This window comes from Mustela erminea, chromosome 15, assembly GCF_009829155.1.
Source record: "Mustela erminea isolate mMusErm1 chromosome 15, mMusErm1.Pri, whole genome shotgun sequence".
Lineage (NCBI taxonomy): Eukaryota > Metazoa > Chordata > Mammalia > Carnivora > Mustelidae > Mustela > Mustela erminea.
In genome coordinates, this window is record NC_045628.1 from 789,516 (window position 1) to 808,532 (window position 19,017).

At 63.2% G+C, this 19,017-nt stretch overlaps 1 protein-coding gene across 1 annotated transcript; it reads right to left on the reverse strand.

The window, feature by feature from the left end:
• Positions 1–5,194: 5,194 nt before the first annotated feature.
• Positions 5,195–17,432, reverse strand: F10 (coagulation factor X). The gene is made up of 8 exons (XM_032314250.1): positions 17,291–17,432; positions 15,313–15,473; positions 12,056–12,080; positions 11,031–11,144; positions 9,507–9,638; positions 8,509–8,759; positions 6,530–6,647; positions 5,195–5,800 (listed from the first exon to the last, which is right to left on the reverse strand). The coding sequence occupies exons 1-8, from the start codon at positions 17,358–17,360 to the stop codon at positions 5,217–5,219; spliced, it is 1,455 nt and encodes a 484-aa protein (XP_032170141.1). The 5' UTR covers positions 17,361–17,432; the 3' UTR covers positions 5,195–5,216.
• Between the last annotated feature and the right edge of the window lie 1,585 nt (positions 17,433–19,017).

A 19,017-nucleotide genomic window follows, 5' to 3' on the forward strand; every position in this document is an offset into this window, starting at 1 on the left:
CGTGAGCCCAGGGCTGCCCCTTCCTGGCTTGCGCTCTGCCGCCCTCGCGGGCCGGGCCTCCCGACTTCACGGCAGTCTGAAACCCCGCAGCCTGCCTGCTGGGACGGAGGTGCGCCCGCCGCCTCCCGTCGCCCTGCCCGGCCGCCTGCGCAGGGTGAGCGCGGTTGTTTCTGCCGGGTCCTTCCGGGAAGCGGGCCGGCACGTCGACGGATTGGCCCCGCGTGTCTCATTCTGGTGGGAGGCGGGACTGTCAGAAACGGAGAGCAAACGTGGTGTGTCTGAGAATCGTAACACTCAGGGTGCCTGGGGGGCGCAACGCTTGCTCTCAGGGTTGGGAGTTCGAGCCCCACGTGGGGTGCGGAGTTTGCTTACGTAAGTTTAAAGAAAAAAATGAATCGTAACACTCAAAAGTCTGAACTGTGTTTGAACTCTGTATTTCACTCAAAAGAATGTTTCAGTCAACATTTTTAATCTCTTAAATCAGTCCTCTCTCCCGCAGGCCACGGTCCCCGGCAGTGCAAGTGCGGGTAGAGTGGGGGACCTGCAGCTGCCCCAGCCCCCCCTCTGGACAGGGGCGGGGCGGGGCGGGCGCTGGCGCTGGCAGGGGAGCGGAGGTCGGCCGGCACCTAACGTCCGTGGCATTCCCGGCCCTTTGCTCACGGGGCCCGTGTGGTGCGCTCCGCGGGAAGGCTGGTTTGGGGCTGCACGGCGCTCCCGGCTCTGCCCGCCTGAGCCGTGTCCTCCCGAGGACGGCGCCCATGGTTCTGTGCTCTCCAGCTCGCTGTCCTTGGGAGAAGCCGCTGTTCCCGTTTGGAGACGGAGGCACCACGATGCCGCCGGCCCGCCGAGGGTCCCTGGGCAGCTTCGGGAGCAGAGCGGAGAGGCGCAGCCGTGCACCAGCGGCTCCCAGACCCGGTGGGAGGCCGTCCTGGGCGCAGCCTGTGTGAGGCCCGCAGCCTGTCCCTGTCGTGCTCGAGAGCCTCGCTCTAGGCCATATTGCCCTGGGGTTTCGGGTCTGTGTGGCTGTGGTGCGGCTGCGGGGCCTTGGAGAAGCAGCCCCTCTGAGCAGGAGCTTCCCGGCTGTCCTGGGCTCCGCAGGCCGAGGACGGGTTTGCGCTCTGCCACAGAGCTAGTCGGGGAAGTAGCCAGTTTGGCTAAAGCCTTGTGCGCATGGGGAGGCGTGGTGGGACAGGAAGCTGGCCAGCTGGCACGTACCTGCAGAGCCCCCTCTGCACACCAGCGTCTGGCCGGTGCTGGGAGTCGACCAGGAAGCCAGACTGTCCGGGGCGGCCAGTCGTGGGGCCAGGACCTCACCAGTCTCCGCGCACAGCGAACCGGGGCTCCAGACAGGGTGCATGTCCGGGAGCTGCAGAGAAGCCGTCCGTCGGACACCAGAACTAGAAGGCGCCGTGGCAGGGCCAGCAAGGGCGTGAAGCCGCCTTCTCACCCAAGCGTGAAGGGTGGGTCGGCGCCAGCTTGGGAGCCGGAGGAGGGCAAGTGGGAGCGTTTCAGACGGAGGCAGAGGACGGCAGGGAGCCGCCTCGCAGTTCCGAGACCAGCACTGGGGGCTCGGGGTGGACGAGGGGCAGGAGCTCCTGATTTCCAGCTGGGTGCCTGGTGCTGAGGGCGGCCGTGTGGCCGAGGACGCAGACGGAAGGGCAGGCCGCAGCTCCTGGGAAGCTTCTTACACGACGACTGCTGTTTCCCTCCCTCCATCCTACCCCCTGGGACACAGACGTGATGGCTGGAGCTCTAACAGCCATTCTGGAATATGAGGACAATAGCCGGTTCGTGCACGGCTGAGCAAGGACAGCTTGGGTCGAGCTCACCTTCCTCTCCTTTTATTTTGTCGCTCCTCTTGATTTCCCGTCATGACGCCAGCCCCATGACGCATTTACCAAAAGCGACATACAGTGTGTGTTCATTCCCCGCTTTTGTTAAAGGGATTTGTGGCTGCTTGTCTGATCCACGAGCCCCTATGGCTATTTGCGATCATGTAAGGTTGTGCACCTTGCCGCAGACGGTCTACGTCATGCATGGGTCTTGTACAAACCACACTTGCCCTGGCGCGACACGGCGACGGTTCGGACGATGCAGGGACGGGACCTGCTTGGTGCTCCCCAGTCGTGCTACTTGCCATGTGGACGATGCGCTTGGCCGGGCTGTCCGGGAGTCAGAGACATGTCCCCGGGGGTCAGAGACGTGTCCCAGCACCGCACGGAAGCATCAGCAGAGAGAGGTTGAAGTTGTTTTAACCATACACTTAACTAACACAGTAGACCCCAAATAGTGTCCCTCCAACACGCAGTCTTCTTTTGCACATTATGGGTTTGGGCTCATGCTCCTGATTCTGGGTATGCGGGATGCTGGAGCTGCTGAGAGCACAGGGCTGCGGGGTTGAGAGGTCAAGTGTGCGGGGTGGTGGCCGTGGTCGGGACTGGCTGTCAGCCTGCTGCCGGCTGGACGCTGTGCCGCCCGAGCGTCGCTCCAGGAGGGCGGCTTGGACCCTGCAGGCCATGCTGGAGAAAGATCCCCCCTCGTGCCGCCCCCGTGGCTCCAGGAGCAGCCGAGTCAGAGAGCAGGGCCTCCTGAGGGCTCCGATGGGCAGGACAGGGAGGCCCAGGAGCAGTGCCGCACGGCCGCCAGGCAGCTGCCCACCGCCGCCGAGAACGGGTCTGCAGACACAGGCCTGAGGCCACGGGGCTGCTGCGAACGTCCACGCAGGGCACGGATGAGAACTAAACTGGATGCGCTGTGTCTCCACGTCTGCTCCGCCCCGTGTCTGCCCGTCCAGGCGAGGAGCTGAGAGCGCCGCAGCCAGCAGGCCTCCCTGGAGAGAGGTCGCGGGAAGCGGGGGCAGCCGGTGACGCGCACACAGCCCCCCGCGACAAGGCTCCGGCTGCCCTGTCAGTGGCTCTGGGCGGGGGATGCCGGCTGAGCACGGCGGTCGCCGGAGCTCACCTGCCAGGAGCCTGGGGGACACACCAGAGGGCAGGAAGTCCCCACGAGCCCCACTGCCACAGGAGGACAGGTGGGGTGCAGCACGACGGGGCCCGCCTGGGAGGAACCCACAGCCAGCAAGCGGCCCGGAGGGGCTTGGGCCGACCCCGGGGGCACAGAGAGCCACCCCGCGGGCACAAAGGGCCACCCTGAGAGCACAGAGGGCTGGCCCGAGGGTGGTGCCTGCCTGAGCCCCGCGTGGAGGCCAGAGTGGCAGGAGGTGTCCCCGGGGCGGTGCAGCGAGCGTTTCTGGGGCCTCGCACCACACAACCAGTGGACCCAGGTGGTGTTTCGCAAGAACCGAGTGTGTCCTCCAACCTGAGAACTGCTCTCAGCACCGCGGGGGACCTCACCGTCCGTCTGGATCCAACCACATGCCCCCTACCGCCCCGACCGACTCCTGTGGGTGCTCTGGCTCCAGAGAAAGCCACCTGTCCCGTCTGGGATGAAGAGTCACTGCTCGCCGGTGCTCGGACACGGAATACTGTGCTTCTGGAGGATGTTCCCACAGGGGTTGGTGTCCTCGGGGACCTGCCTTGACCAGCAACTCCTGGGGGAGTAGCTGGGGGGCTGCCCCTACACAGAACACTACTGATGAGACTGCTCCATCCCACCTTTGAACTCGGGCTCAGCTGCAGAAGCCCCCCGTGTGGGGGGGGCAACTGTGACCCTTCACAGAATGGGGGGGCGGGTGACAGAGCAGGCGGGCTCGCTGGGATGGTCTTCCGACCCCCGCCTCTCTCAGGGCCACACTCACACCCCCTGTTCCCCCGTGGCCCGGGGTCCACCCCAGCTGCTCGTGTCCCGCAGGGGCCAGCCTGGCTGAGGGCCGTGCACGCGAGGTGGTTCCTTTAGCTCCGTCCCCCGGCGACGGTGACACTCGGGAAGGGGCTTGGTGCCGGGCACCGGGGCCAGCAGATGGACCCATCGTGTCCCACCATCTCCTCCAGAACCTCACTGACCGGAGTCTACTTCTGGATAAGCCGACCCGGGGAGACTTATCCAGAAGATAAGAGAAGTGGCTCCGCCTTCGCCCCATCCTGCCTCAGGCTCCCCCTCTGAGGCACACGTGAGGTCGCCCTTCGGCGGCCAGCAGCGGGAGATGGGAGCCGTGGCAGGGAAGGCAGTTTTCACCCGTGGGCCTTCCGCCCGTTCTCTGGTCCCCGGACCACCTCTGACCTCCGAACCCGTGCGGGGCGTGCCACTGCACCGAGCAAGGGGGCAGCTGTCTGCGGCGGCCGAAGCCTCTGTCCAGGAGGGCCTCCGCCCCACGTGGCCCTCGGCCTTCTCCGACCGGCTCGGGGAACCTGCGTACCTGGTCACATTGATTTTCCGAACCTTGCGATACCCACTGTTTACCAGACACTCTGCCCAGCTTGTGACGTTTGGGGGCGTCTTCGTGCCCGAACTTTGAAACTTTGCTTAGCGAAGTTACGCAAAGCACAAACTGTGCGGGGGCGTTTGGAAAGGGCCCTGGCGGGTCTGGGCTGACCTGCCGCGTTGTCTGAAGCACGTTGCTCCTCATGACCGCTTCGGCTGGGGGCGTGGAGCGCGCGGATGGGGACGGGGAGGGCTTGCCGCGTCCCTCCCACGGCCCCACCAGCACATCGAGCACGTCCGGGGTCCCTGCGTGGCCGTGTCCACACTGACTGAATGCCGGGGCTGGGGGCAGCTGCTCCCGGGAGCCCAGAAGCCGCTCAGGGGACGGCAGTGGCCCGGCCGAGGCCAGCATGAGGCCAGGAGGGAGAAGCAGCCGCTAGGTCTACGCAGACGCGTCCCTGCCCGGGAGAGGCTCAGAGAGGCTCCCCCTGGGGACGCATTTCCATGCTGTCTCAGCGCCGGGCCCCCCACCCCACCCCGGGCCGTGGGCTGCCCGATCCCTGCTCCCAGCACCCAGTAATTGGAGAGTCCTGAGCCGCGCCGCAGCAATCAAACCTCGAGGGACCCAGGAACGGCCCATCGCGGTTCTGTTCCTCCCCGGGGTCCAGACTCCTATCCCTCAAAAATAGCGTTTCCCGAAGCAGCTCCCCAGCCCGGCAGGGAAAGGCAGGGGCCTGCGTCCCGAAGAAACGTCTTCGGCTGAGCAAGAGGAAAGCAGCGCAGGGAACCGACCCGGACCGCACTGTCCTGGACGGGAGACGGGCTCCGGACGCGCGGCCCGTGTGGGCACAAACGAGACACCAGCGGCTGCCTGTGGGTCTTGAGGGGGAATGACTTTAATGAGGGGCGGGGTCCCCCGTGGGCGCCGGGGCTGTGGACTTGGCTTTCATGGACCTGTCGATCCACTTGAGGAAGTTGGTGACCTTGGTGTAGATCCCATACTTCCCTTTGCGCGCACAGCCTTCTCCCCAGCTGACGATGCCGGTCACGAAGTAGGTGTTCCCGAACCGGGTGACGTGGGGGCCCCCGCTGTCCCCCTGGCAGGCGTCCTCGAGCTTCGAGTCGTAGCCGGCGCAGAACATGTTCTGGGTGATGCTAAAGCTGCTGGACAGCTTGCACGTGTTCCTGTCCACGTAGGGCACCTCCATCATCTTGAGGGTGCTGGACGGGCGGCCCTTCTCGTGGGTCTTCCCGAAGCCGCTGACGAAGCCCGTCTTCTGCGTCATGAGCGTGGACTCGGCCCAGTCCTTCTGGGGCAGGCAGGCGGGCGCCACGTTCATGCGGAAGGTGATGGGCGTCCTCAGCCTGATGACGGCGATGTCGAAGTCGTAGGTCTCCCGGACGAAGCGGTTGTGCCTGATGACCATCTCCACCTCGTGTGCCACCTCGTTGCCTTCCTCCTTGTCCGTGTTCCGTTCACCTGTTGGGGGAGCGGACACGGAGGGGCTCGGCTCGGGGCGGGCCGGGCGCTCACCCACGGCGCTGCTCCGAGCGGCCCTCTCCGTCCGTACGGGAAGTGGGGTGCGGCCACCGAAATCTGAGCAACAAGGGGGAGCTCAGAGCAAAGAATGACCTCTAGGGTCGCTCCCTGGGGCGACCGCAGGTCACACTCCATAACCAGGGCCAGCCCGTCAGGCACACGTGTCCCGGGACTGCCGGGCCTCGGGGGCGCCAGCTCCGGACCAAGGATATGCCGAGTGTCAGTTCTCAGACGGGGAAAGAAAACACAAACTCAAAAGGTCTCGTTAATACTCTTAAAATTGATGACACGTTGAAATCCTACTACCACCGTTTCGGATATACTGGGTGAAGAGGCGTCCCTCGACTTACTCCGCCTGTCGGGGAGAGCTAACGATCGCAGCACGGCCGCGCTTGTGGCTGGCCCTGCGAGAGGAGCACACACGTAACCAAACATGCCGGCCGCGCGCCGGGCCCTGGAAGCCTTCCTGGAGGAAGGGGCGCGGAGGGGAGGCTCGCAACCCTGGGCCTGGACAGGCCTGTGTCGGGGACACCCCCTCCCCGCTCCGTGGCCCCCCACCTGCGCCTCAGGGTCCCCTGTGTGAAATAGTGTTTCTGGCTAGCGGCTCCAGAGGTGAGGACGTGACGGGGCCCCGCCAGGCGGGGGGGCAGGGGCTGTGTGGCCACTTACCTACCCTCACCGTGAACTTCTTGGCCTGTTGGAGACAGTGAGCCGCGGTGAGGACGTAGTACTCGCTCAGGATGGTGCCGCCGCAGAATCCCTCATTCCCCTCGTTGACGAGCAGAGCCTGCGAGGGGCACCGCGGTCAGGAGGGGCCTGACGCCAGCTTCCTCCACATCCTCGCCGGGGCCGCGGCCTCCCCCTGCCGCACTCCCCGCTGAGACCTGCAGACTGCCATGGCCTCCCTCTGTCGGGCTCGCGGTGGGGCTGCCCCAGGGGGGTCCGGTCAGGTTTGGGCAGCTCCTGCGCCCGGAGCAGACATTTGCTGAGGCCCACGGAGGGCCCGGCATGGCACGTGGGGACGGTTCTGCCGCGCTTCCGCGGTTTCTGCACCCGGACCACGGGCTCCGGGGTCAGAGCGGCCACGTCCCCTCCAGAACTCTCACAGAAACCTGATGTCCCTTGTGAAAACCTTCGCTACGTGGCTATGAAATTCAACCAAGACCGGGCAGGCGCGTCTTCAGGGAGAAACCAGCAGTGTCTGGGGCAGGTCGTCCCCAAGGGGCCACAGAGGCCCCCGTCAAGGGCAATGTCCTTGGAATCCACGGGCTCTCCTGGAGGGGACACTCCCCCTGGCGGGATGAGCACTGGGGGGCACGGCGGACAGCACCCCTTCCCCCAGAAAGCGGGGCAGCGAATCTGGAGACGGAGTGCCTGCTGCCTCTCCGGGAGAGTCCTCGGGGTGCGAGCCGGCCTTCCCAGCTGGGGGTGTCTGCCGGCCCATGGGATAAGCTGCAACCCGGGGCTTGGAGAAAGCCCTTGAAGACTGCTATGATGTGCGGGAAATGACACAGACGCCCTGTCTGTGCATGACCCTTGAACCCCTAAGCCAGGCTGGGTGGCCAGTGAGGGACAGTCTTCCCGTACCCGGACCCCAGCTCCTCCCCTAACCTGGAGGGGGGCCACCAGGCCGGGCCGGGGAGCAGGAGTCCGGAGTCCCCCGGACAGGATTACCGCTGCCCACGCACATCCTCACACCCTCTCCGCCTACGGAATGCCGTCCAGAGTCACGGCCTTGCCGCCGGGGCTCGCAAGTTGGGGTGGGGGTGCGCCACCGGCTGCCCCCACGGAGCTGTATGTGCGCCTAGTGGGGGTCCGTGTCCCACACCAACTCCAGCTGGGGTGCCTTGGCTCGGCTCGCGGCCCTTCCTGGATCTGGACGTGCCCACGCCCCACGCCCGCGCCACATCGCACCCACGCCGTTCTCTCTGAATGCGCCCCGACCTCCGGATAGTTTAGGCAAATGCACCCCGTTGCGGAGCTGTGAGTCAGGGCACGCTGAGCCCATTGTTGGGGTTCTGCTTGTAGGAGAAGTCGTGTTGGCTTGGGGTCCTGAACGCTAAGCCCTGAGTTAGGATTGACAGAGGACACCCAGTTCAACCCGAATCAGATAAACAGCAGTTTTTAGTGTCAACGCGTCCCACGTGGTCTTTGGGACACACTCACGTTAAAAACTGGTCCTCATTTATCTGAGGCTTCGAGCACAAGTCCCGTGTTGTTCTGTGCCAGATCGGGCGACCTTAGTCCAAATCAACAAGCGGAAAGGGGTTTTTTACCTCGGCGGACACACGACACACATTCTCCGAATCACTCCCTGCCTGACCAGGGTTTACACGTAGCGAAGAATCGAGGGCAGCGAGTCTCCCGCCGGGGGGCGAAGAGCCAGTCCAGGGCTGGCGCCACCGGGCAGCCCCCCCACCCCGACCCCCGGCTGACCCGAGCCTGCAGCCAGAGCTGGTCGGGGTCACTGGACTACGTCTTCTGTCTGTCTGTCTTTCATGGGTGCACAGTGAGGGGGGAACGGGGGTGGGGGACAGGGCCTGCTTTACATCTCTGCACCGTGCACCTCGGAGCCAGAGGGATGTGCCCCCCTGTGCCGCCCAGGCCCGCTGCATGGTCACCTCCACCCAGGCCCGCTGCATGGTTACCTGCCAGGGGCATTCGCCGTCTTTGCAGTCCTGCCCACCCACGATCCGGATCACGCTGCTCGAGTCCTCCCCGGGGCTGCGGTCTGTCTCGTTGAACGGCAGCAGCAACAGGGTGCTCTGGGTGGCGGGCAGGTCCCCGGGGTCGTACTGTTCCTGCATGCCGGCCTCGGCCTCTGAGGGACCCTGGCCACTGTGGACGATCACGGACCTTTTACTGCGCCCCATCGTGGTTTTGCCGCAGGGGAAAGGCTCTGGAAGGACACGGGCTGGCTTCAGCAGGGCGAGACCCTCCCTGTCCCACATGCGCAGCTCTCCCAACCCGACCTGGAGGAGGGTGTGGGAGCAGAGCGGACCCCTGAGAGCCCGGGTTACACGACAGAGGCCACTGCCACAGGGCGGGGACATGCCCACCTTCTGGAACGCCCGAGACTCAGCACCCCGACCAGAGCTGTGGGTCAGAGGGGGTGCCCGGCTTTGAGGAGCACGTGAGGCCCCCGTGAGGCCCCGGGAGAAGCAGGTGGAGTTAAGAGAGAGGGGCGGCCTCTCAGAAGCTCTGGCCCAGGGGGGTCCTCGGTGCGGCGGGGGTCCTGCTCATGTCCCCTCGCTAGGCCGTGCCCGCTGAGAGCCTCCAGGCCAGACTCAGGGCCCCGCTTCCATCACAGAAAAGGAAACTAAAGCCCACCGCTGGGCCTGGACGTCCGAGGCCTCCGTGGCTCCCCTCGCGGCTCTCTGCACCCGCCCTACCACGCGCCCGGCCCTGAGAGTCGGCCCATGCTGCCCCGCACCCACTCCGACCCCTGGGGCAACGGGGCATGCCGAGGTCACAGGCAGGTCGCGGTGCTTCAGGGCTGGCTGGGAGCCAGGCACCACCCCCGTCTTCACCGGTACCTGGGAGTTAGGCAATCCCGCTGGCCCGTTCCTCAGACGGTTCCCAGAAACCCTGAGTCTGTCGCCGCCCCTCGGGGCCCCCGGACACCGGCGGGCCCGCCCGCTCCTACCTGTGGAGACGCAGGACTTGCCGTTGTCCGCGAGGACGTAGCCGCTGGCGCAGGAGCACACCACGGAGCTCTGCGCCTCCCTGCAGAACTGCTCACAGCCCCCGTTGTCCACACTGCACAGCTTCCGCATGGCTGCGGGAGAGGACGGCCCGGGGGAACCGAGGCTGCGCCAAGCCCGGGGACGGACGGCAGCTCCAGCCGCCCAGCCGCCCACCCCACAGTGGACCTGCCAGCTGGAGCGAGGGGCCAGAACCACGGGACTGAGCCCCTCAGTGGCGCCCAGGCCAACAGGACGCGTGTCCAGAGCAGGGGCCGGGGACCACCCCTCCGTGTCCACACCGATCCCGCCCCTCCGCTTCCCGGACCACGTGGGGACGGCACGGCGTCTGCAGGGCCCCGGGCGCCAGACCTCCAAGAGATCCTGCAGAAGCCTCAGCGCACCCTGGGTGGGTCCTGGAGGCTGGCAGGTCTCAAGTTCAGCCCTCAGAAGGGCATGCGCCCTGCCCCACAGCCGCGAGCCCTGTGCACACAGGCCCTGGCAGGGGGACGGGCCAGGGAAGGGTGCTCAGGCCGAGCTGGGGTGGGCAGGGTGGCTGCGAGCCCGTCCACGGAGGCTGGAGGATCCCCCACGACGTAGAGGGGCAGGGACGCATCTCAGAGCCTGGGGTCTGGGCAGGGGTGTGCCCTGGACTCTGGCCACGTGGCCATCAGGGGACGCTCTCGGCACGGAGAACCTGTGGGGCTTTGGGGGCATCGAGGCTAGGCCGAGGGGGTCCCCCGTGGGGTGGCCTGCTGTCTCCAGCACACACGCCACCCCCGACCCCCACCTCACGTCACCGATGCCGCCATGGCCAACTACGTCACGTTCCACCATTTGGGTTTTGGTGGCGAAAGAATGACAGTGAGAAGACCCACGTTAGTGCCACTTTGGAGAACATGCACAGTGGCCTGGGGCTGTGCCGCGTGGTGAGCGGCAGAGGTGGCGCGGGCGGGCCCGGCGGGGACGAGCCCACAGAGGCCCGAGCTCAGGGCCCATTCTGCAGATCACGAAGGTCCTCTCCTTGGGGGAAAGCAGCTAATGCAGATCTAATGTTTATTAAATTAATCACCGAATCAGGAAAACTCTCAGTGACTTTTCCATGTAGAATGCATTGAAGGTATCATGTTTCTAAAACTGGACGTCCCGGAATTTGGAATTGACGTGCGTACTAAGAGAAGTGAGTGGAAGGTGCTGACCCAGAGCCACTGCCGGGACCGCAAAACCGTAGCTGGCGTGGGGTGGGGGGCGCCGGGAGAGTAGCTCCTCTGAGTTACGGGCCCCGTGCTCCACAAACGGGCCACGGCCTCTCAGAGGAAGAGACATGGCTGTGTGTCTGTCACCTAGAGCCGAGCAGACCTGGGCCACGTGGGCTCTGCTGGCTCCACAAGGGCACAGCGCATGGGGGTGTAGACCCGAACCTACGAGGCTTGCTCCTGCCCCGCCGGGCGAGCCCGCGCCGAAGGGACCCCGGGAAGGGAACTCACACAGTTCGCAGTTTCTGCCTTCGAATCCTTCCAAGCAGGCGCACGTGTACTCGCCGAGGCCGTCTTTGCACCGGCCCTCATGCTGGCAAGGGCTGCTCTCACACTGGTCGCCGTCTGCAGACATGGGGTTTGGGAACCTCAGCTGGCCGGCAGCTCCCACGGCCACAGAAATGGCTTTGCTGTGTTGATCTTGGCATGTGCCGTTCGGGTGGCCGGAATGAACCCGAAATCCGTCCTGTCTCCCCTTGCGCGTCTCCCATCTGGACCTCATTTTACCCCCACCTTTTGCGGCTCTAGCTACGTGATGCTCTGATCTAACCGGGCTGTTGATAAGCTTTTCTGTTTCTGCTGGGAAGTTGGACGCTGTGTTTTCAGCAGCGTGAGGAGCTCGGGGCTGGTGACCGTGTGGGACCGGCTGGGAGGTCAGAGGGCAGGGGTTGCCGGACACCCGCTGCCAGGCTCAGCACTGACAAGACCCGTGTTTGGGGCCTCATCCCACATGGTCTGGAGGAAAAACGAGTGCAAAGGTTACGGTCCAGCACGAACACGGGGCGTCCCGCTGCTCCGTGCCTGCGGACGATCTGTGGTAGAGACAGGTCTGATGGGCATTTTGAGAAATTCGCAGAGTGTTACCAGAATATAACACGACTCGTGGTTTGTGCCGCTTCACAAGCCGCAAACATCCCGTCGTCCTAGAAGACCTAACCTTTTAGACCCTGTTCTTTGTTTCTGCCTAATGCCTTGGATTAAGGAAATTATCATAGAGTTTGGTACTCTGCAAGTGAGAGTGAGCTAATTCAGTGTACATTTAAGTAAATAACAAAACTAGAATTAGCATAAAGTTAAAAAAACGATTTCACAATATCTATTATGAAAACACACAGAGAGGGAAAGTCTCAGGTAAGTAAGAAATAAGCAGGAACGGAAAGGAAATTGAGGAAGAATTTTCAAAACTCAAATATGATTTCTGCCTATTTCAGTGTCCAAACGAACCGCACCCAATATTAGAATAGAAGGCATCTTACCTGCGTATTTATTCCAGAATTCAGTCTAAAAGGGGAAAGAAGATTTTAAAATACGTTAGGGAGAACACCGACCACCGCACTCAGCCTCAGTAGGACCCTTTGCCAAGCGGAGCCCTTCCCTGGTGCCTTCGCTCTGGGGCTCCTCGGCCTGTGAGGGACGCTCAGACCTGCCGCGTCTGACAGGTGGGGCTGCCGTCATCCTAGAGGCACCGGCTCTGCTAAGCTTGGAAAATCTATCTCCAAGTTCATCACCAAGGAATGGATTGTACCAGAAATGGTTTGCTCTGTTTGCTACACCCACGTAAGTCAACGAGTGGTTCTGAGTGAAGTTATCTGTGTCGGAGAGTCAGTCAGGGCTCAGATGCTTGGAGAATGCTCATGGTAAATTGAGGAAATGGTAACTGGTCCTTAGATTAAAACAGGCCACCGAAAGCCTGTATCACACTAAGAAATGTTCATGGTCTGAAAAATCAATTTTGTTGCGTTCGTCATTTGAGCAGACAGTGTCCCCCCTCCCCACTTCAGGTGTAACCTCAGAATGTGGTCTTCGTGGAAATAGGGTGTGGGCCGATGAGATTAGGGCTGGAGAGGAGAACCCAGCTCAGGGCCGACCCTGAAGCCTCAGGAGAGACGGAGAGGGCACGAGAGCCGCGTGTGGAGACAGCAGAGGTCTGAGGGCTGAGTCCACGAGGCCAGGAGGGCCCAGGACGGCAGGCAGCGCCCGACACTCAGGGAGGGGCGCCGAGCTCGCGCTCCCGCAGACCTCCAAAGGGAACCTTTCCACTCTCAGTGCTTGTGGCCCGGCTCCTGGGCGCCTGGGGGAGCTACGCTTGCCCAGAACCAAGGTTGGAATGACCCCACAGAACCTCCTGGGCACGGGCTCTGTTGCTGCCCTGAGTGCACATTGTACGCCGTTAGCGGATAACTGAAAGGAAACATTTCAAACTAAAGAGTAAAGGTCTCCTTGGGGCTCCTGGACAGCTCAGTCGGTCAAGTCTCTGACTCCTGATCTCAGCTGAGGTCTTGATCTCAGGGTCCTGAATTCAAGCCCTGCGTTGAGCTCTGTGCTTGGAGCCCATTAAAAAAAAAAAATGTATAGACGGGGCGGGGGTGCGCCTTGGGGGTTCCATGGGTTAAAGCCTCTGCCTTTGGCTCAGGTCATGCTCTCAGGGTCCTGGGATCGAGCCCCACGTCGGGCTGTCCGCTCAGCGGGGAGCCTGCTTCCTTCTCTCTCTCTGCCTGCCTCTCTGCCTGCTTGTGATCTCTCTCTCTTTGTCAAATAAATTTAAAAAATCTTAAAAATATATATACATGATATATCTGTATAGTTAAGAGCGAATGCCTCTCTAAGTCCCCACACCTCTAAAGCCTGCAGCCTTGCACGTACTAAAGGCATAAGATACAGTTTGGCATTCCTGGAAGGTTCTTCATGATGGTTTGTAATTCTTGACGTAACAGGAAGAATATATAATATTGCTTCCCTGGAGCTCTGGCTTCTGTGGGAAGGTTGTGTCTCATGGGCAGCCGTCCTCATGGGCTCGAATAAGACTCGATTCCTTTCCATTTTTAAAGGGTTTGTTCATTTTGTGCCGACACCTGCTAACATCTTGATTTGGACTCACGGCCTCTGGGGCTGTGGGAGTGAATTCTGGTCATTCTGTGGTGCAGCCCAGAAGCCTCTGGAAACTCAGACGCTGTCTCTTTAGAATTCCAGTGAGAAAAGAGTCACACAGCAAAAATGGCTGTTTTGGTGTATAAGCCTGTGAAATCCAACGCAGGCCCAGTTGTGCGCCGCCAGTGGTGTGGTCAAGACACAGCCACTCCGGCCCCCGACATTCACAGCCCATAGCAGCGGCCCCTCAGGCCCACAGATGTGCCCTTGGTCCCGGCCATGACTTCTGAGCGCCTCGCACAACCTGCGAGGGGGACTAGCTCCTTCACTGGGACACCCCGGCCCCGAGGGCACAGCGGCGTGTCACCTCCCTGATTGGAAGGCTGCCGGTCGGCCCAGTGGCCATGGCTGCTTGTCCGGCGTGATGCTGACCGGAGTCATGACAGACGTTCGCACCCAGGCATCCGTGTGAGCAGGTGCACACTCAGGAGTGGGGTTGTGGGGTCAAAGGGCAGCAGCTTCCGGGTTCCGTCCATGGTTTCCAGCCCGCGGTGGGGTTCGAGCACCCGTGAGGGCCCAGCAGGCCGCGAGAGCTGTGCGCACTTGCCCACCGTGCGTCCCTGGGACGTGTCTGGTCACATCTTCTGCTCCGTGTGGCCCGTTGGTCACTGGCATTCTCCCGCTGGGCTGGGCGAGTTCCTCATATCCTCTGAGTTCAGATCCTCTGCCGGTGTGTGGTCGGCAAGCATCTTCTCAGTTAGTAGCTTGTGTCTATTCTTCAAGATTTCTCACAGAGCAAGTCTCAAATCTTGAGTAAACCTAATTAACCTGTTTTCTGTTTATGGGTCATGGTTTAGGTGTGTCTAAGAAATACTGCCTAATTCCATATCATGACCATTTTCTCCCTGAAGGTTTGTGTTCTGCCTTCAGATCTAGGATAATTTTGAGTTAGTTTTGTACACGTAGGCCGCCATGGGAGTTGTGCCAATACCATCAGTTGAAAAAGACAATTCTTCCTTCATTGGGTTGTTTATGAATGCTTGTCAAATACCAATCAGCCTTATTTTTGTGGGTCCGTTTAGGGACTTCCTAGTCTGTCCCACCAATCTATGTGTCTGTCCCTTTCCCGGAACACACACCAATGGCTCTGCGGTCAGTGTGACTTCATGGGGCGTCTGTAAGGCACGGACTGTGACTCCTTCTCTTTCTCAGACTTGTTCCAGCTGTTCTGATGTCTTCGCTTCTCCGTATTTCCACATCTGGATCCAGCTTGTCTCTGTCTGAGGGGATGTCCACCGACGGTGCCTTAACTAGGCAGGTGCCCACGTCAGTTATGACGGCGGCCGTGCATGTGGGCAAAGGCCGCCAGGCTCCATGTCCCCATGTGCGGCCCAACCCATGGAGGTGCGGCCGAGGCCTTGAATCGTTTCTTAAATGAACACCTTACATTGTAGAGTTGGCTTAACGAGACCTCCGGACGGCCTCACGACCCTCCCACCGGACGCGACCACAGCCGGCCCTCAGTGCCCCCACCGCCCCCGCGGGACAGCTCGGGCGGCCTGGGCTGCTCGCTGTCCCTGGCAGGGGCCCGGGTCGGCCTCCACACAGGGGCGCAGCGGCAGGACGCCCGCCCGCCAGCCCTTACCGTCTTGGCGGTGTCCTCGAAGACTTCTCGGGCCTCCTCGAAGGAGCACGTCTCCTCCATGCACTCTCTTTCCAGGTTCCCTTTCTTCATCTCTTCCAGAAACGAGTTTGCCCTGCGGACGCGCCCCAGGACGCTGCTGGCGCGCTCCGGGCTGAGGAACACTAGTGGACAGGGAGGGCCGTGTCTCCCGGAGGGCCTCGGCAGCCCGCTCTCCCCGGCACCAGGCAGGACTGCTCACCCCCAGGCAGCAAGACTGCCCCCTCCTCGTGCCCTGCTCCCTGGCGACCCCAAGGTGACCAGGCCCCAGGCACCCTTCTGTGTGGAAGTCCACGCGCCCCGTCCCGCCGCCCCCAGCCTCTTGCCTGTCCTGCAGAGCTTCACGTGGCCGCCCGGCCCTCCTCACCTCCCCTTGCTCTGGAGTCCTGGGGCTGCCGCCTCCTGGAGCCCCACCCGCACCCAGCCCCCACAGGGGCTCACATCCCGGTAAGGGGGGAGCGGCAGTGCTGCGGTGAGCACAGTTATGAAGTCCCGGGACACGCACGCACGCACACGCACGCGCGCACGCGCACGCACACGCGCACACTTTCAAGAAAAAGTACTTGTTACAACATTTTGACTTGATTTCTGTTCCATTTCACTTCAAAACCCACTGAGTCGGTCTGTGACTCTCGAAAGCCCCCTGCCTGCCCGCTGAAATGTCCTGGATCCGAGAGCCTCGGGAGCTGCGTCTCCTGCTCCCCCTCCACGGCCCCGCTCTCCCTGGAGGCCGGGGCGCCCAGACGCTTTCTCGCCCGCACGCCCCTCTCTGCCTTCCTTCCGGCCCTCTCAGGGCGGCCTCCAGTTGCCGTCCTGCGTCCTGGCCTCCCCGTGGGCAGGCCCTCAGCTCAGAACGCCCCCACACGCAGCACCGGACCCTGGACCAGGGGGCGCTGGGCCGCCGCGCCTCGACGCAGCTGGCTCCCCTGCTCCTTAAAGCTGGCAGGGGGCCCCTGGGTGGCTCGGTTGGTTGGGCAGCTGCCTTCGGCTCCGGTCGTGATCCCGGAGTCCCCGGATCGAGTCCCGCATCGGGCTCCCAGCTCCGCCTCTGACTTCTCCCCTCTCACGCTCGCTCTCACTTGCTCTCTCTCGCAAATAAATAAATCTTAAAAATAAATAAATAGATAAAGCTGGCAAATGGGGCTCACCCGCCCGCGTCTCTGAGTTGCGTTAGCTCGAGGCGGGTACACGCTTAGCGCTCAATAAACGCTCGCTTCACTCCCAGCTCAGGCTGCTTTCCCGCCCGAGGCAGCGTGGGCGTCACCCCAAGTTTGACGCCAAACACGAACTTGTCTGTGGACGCCCCTTCACCCCAGGTCCGCCCGCTCCTGAGCTCGTGGGTCCCCCGCACTTCCGTCTTCTCACTTCCCGCCGCCTCCGTGGCCCCGCACACAGGGTCCCCTCCGCCTGTCCCACCGGACCCGCTCATCCGGGCCATGAACAGCCCCTGGGCCTCCGCCTGCCCCAGGGCCACTGCTCCCCTGCCCTCTCCTCTGGCTTGGTTCTGCTTCCTCTTTATTCGGCCTGGAAGGTGCAGAAAACCCAGCTCTGTCCAGCCTTGAACCAGGCACCCTGTGCCCCTGCCCAAGCCAGCCCGATGGGGGAGGCTTCCACCTCATTCTCTTTCTGCCACTGACGCTCCTCTCTGCTGTGACCCCCGGGCCCCCCAGCTCGCTCTGGCCGTGGGGGGGCGTCTCTCTGTCTCTCTCGGTCTCTCCCTCCTTCTCTGTCCGTGAGCTTCTGTGTGTGACCCCTGGTCCGCCGTCGGACTCCCCACCTGCACCCGGCGCCCGGCTGCCCTTGGCTGAGGCCACCAGGCCTGGCCGTGTCATACCACGGGAGGCCCCCGTGCCTCACTGGATTTGGGGCATCAGCTGCCCCCCGCCCCCCTCCTTCTCCCTGAGGGCCATCTCTGCAGTGGGCAGGGCAAAGGGAAGCTTACCGCTGCCGCCGGGGAGCAGGAGGCCTGCCAGGGAGGCGCCGAGCAGAACAAGACACAGTGGGCCCGCCATGGTACGGCCGAGGACAGTGCGTCCGTCCTGCCGTGACAGGTCCCCGGGGCAAGGTTCAGTCGCCCTGGCTCCAGGCAGCTGGTGGCCTTTCTCTTATCACTGCTTCCTGATTGGAGCCTGGGCTGCAAGGGGGCTGGGGGCAGGTGACCCCGCGGGCTGTGGCCACCCTGTCGCTGGGGCCCAGGGAGGTTCCGGGAGTTCAAGCTCGTCACTTACGGCACCCGGGGGCACGGGGACTGTAAGGAGACGATGAGCGTCATTTCCTAGCTTCCAGATGTTCCGTCTGCTCTGGGTTCGTCCTTAAGAGCGTGACGAGAGCCGAGAGTCATTGCCCGTCTGTCCTCTGGGTGTAGACGGTCAGCTGTGGCCGCCTGACGCCCACGTGGGCCTTGAACCGGGACCCGCTCGTGGCCTCTGTCTCTAGGTGGTGTCCGCAGTGCACAGAGCCCCAAGGGGGTCCTGGTGCCCGTTCCGCCTGCACATCAGGCTGGTCCCCTCCCCGCCAAGTCCAAGGGCTCCAAGGGGCAGGCGTGTGCGTCTGGGCCATGGGCTCCTGCACACACAGACTTCGGGGAGGACCTCCCCTGCCCACCGCAGCCCGTGCCAGTCAGATGAGTCAGCCCGAGCTCTCCGCCCAGGCACCAAGCTGTGGAGGCACCTGCAGGCATGCAGGCGGCGGGGGCGGGGGGCAGCTCCTGACCGGGGCTTCGCCTTGCACACCCTCCAGGGGGGCCTCACAGCACATGGGCTTCTCTCTCACAGCAAGGCCTGTCTGGCCACCGGGAGGGGACATGAGGACCAGCTACCCCCCAGCCTGTCCACAGCCCCTCGGGAGGCACCCGACGAGCCCACTGCCCGCAGTACGTGGGGGCCTCCCCTGCTTGGCTTTCACCCTGCGGCGGTCCCACACCAGGGGCTCATGCCCTGGGGACACACGGCAGCACCTCAACAGCTCAGGTCTGTGCCCGTGGGAAGCAGCTCAGCCCATGGTGGTCAGGCTGGGGAGGGAGGCGCGCAGGCTGCACACTGGGTAAAGGGCCCCTTGATGGGGAGGTGGGGGGTGGGGAAGAGACAGGGAGAGAGACAGGGGCAGAGAGAGACAGAGACAGGGAGAGAGAGATAGAGAGACAGAGACTGAGACCGGGGCAGAGATGGGCCGAGAGGGACAGAGACAAGGAGAGAGAGGGTCAGAGACAGGGACAGAGACAGAGACAGAGACAGGGCCAGAGAGGGCAAGAGACCACCGTGCACCACAGCGCCCGGGACGCCTGATGCATTCTGCACATGGCGAGTGGCCACCGATGCCCACGGTCGCCTGGACGTCAGCCTCACTCTGTGTGTGTCTGCCGGCTCCTGCTCTGTCGCAGGGTCTGCAGCGGTGTCAGGCACACAGCAAGTGCTCAGCAAACTGGACAGACTGAAGGCGCCAGGGCCAGGGCCGGTCTGCGGGGCCATGGCCGCTCCGTGCAGAACCAGGGCCCCGGAGAGCCTGCAGGGGTGACACAGCCTGTCTCTATGTGTGCGATGTGGTCCCTGGTACGTTCCGCGTGCTGGGAGACCGGGTCTGGGGTGAGACCCTCCCTGTCCCCAGCCCCCGGGGTACGCTCGAGGACGTGAGACCCATACGCGGAAGAGGGAGGTGGGGGTAGCCGGCCAT

Bases quoted from the DNA above. Each gene is read 5' to 3' on its own strand.
- F10 (XM_032314250.1), bottom strand. From the start codon at position 17,360: ATGGCGGGCCCACTGTGTCTTGTTCTGCTCGGCGCCTCCCTGGCAGGC. The intron at 9,639-11,030 runs GTGAGTTCCCTT...CCTCTCCCGCAG, and splicing joins AGGCAGAAACTGCGAACTGT to CCATGCGGAAGCTGTGCAGT. The intron at 5,801-6,529 runs GTAAGTGGCCAC...CTCCCCCAACAG, and splicing joins GAAGTTCACGGTGAGGGTAG to GTGAACGGAACACGGACAAG.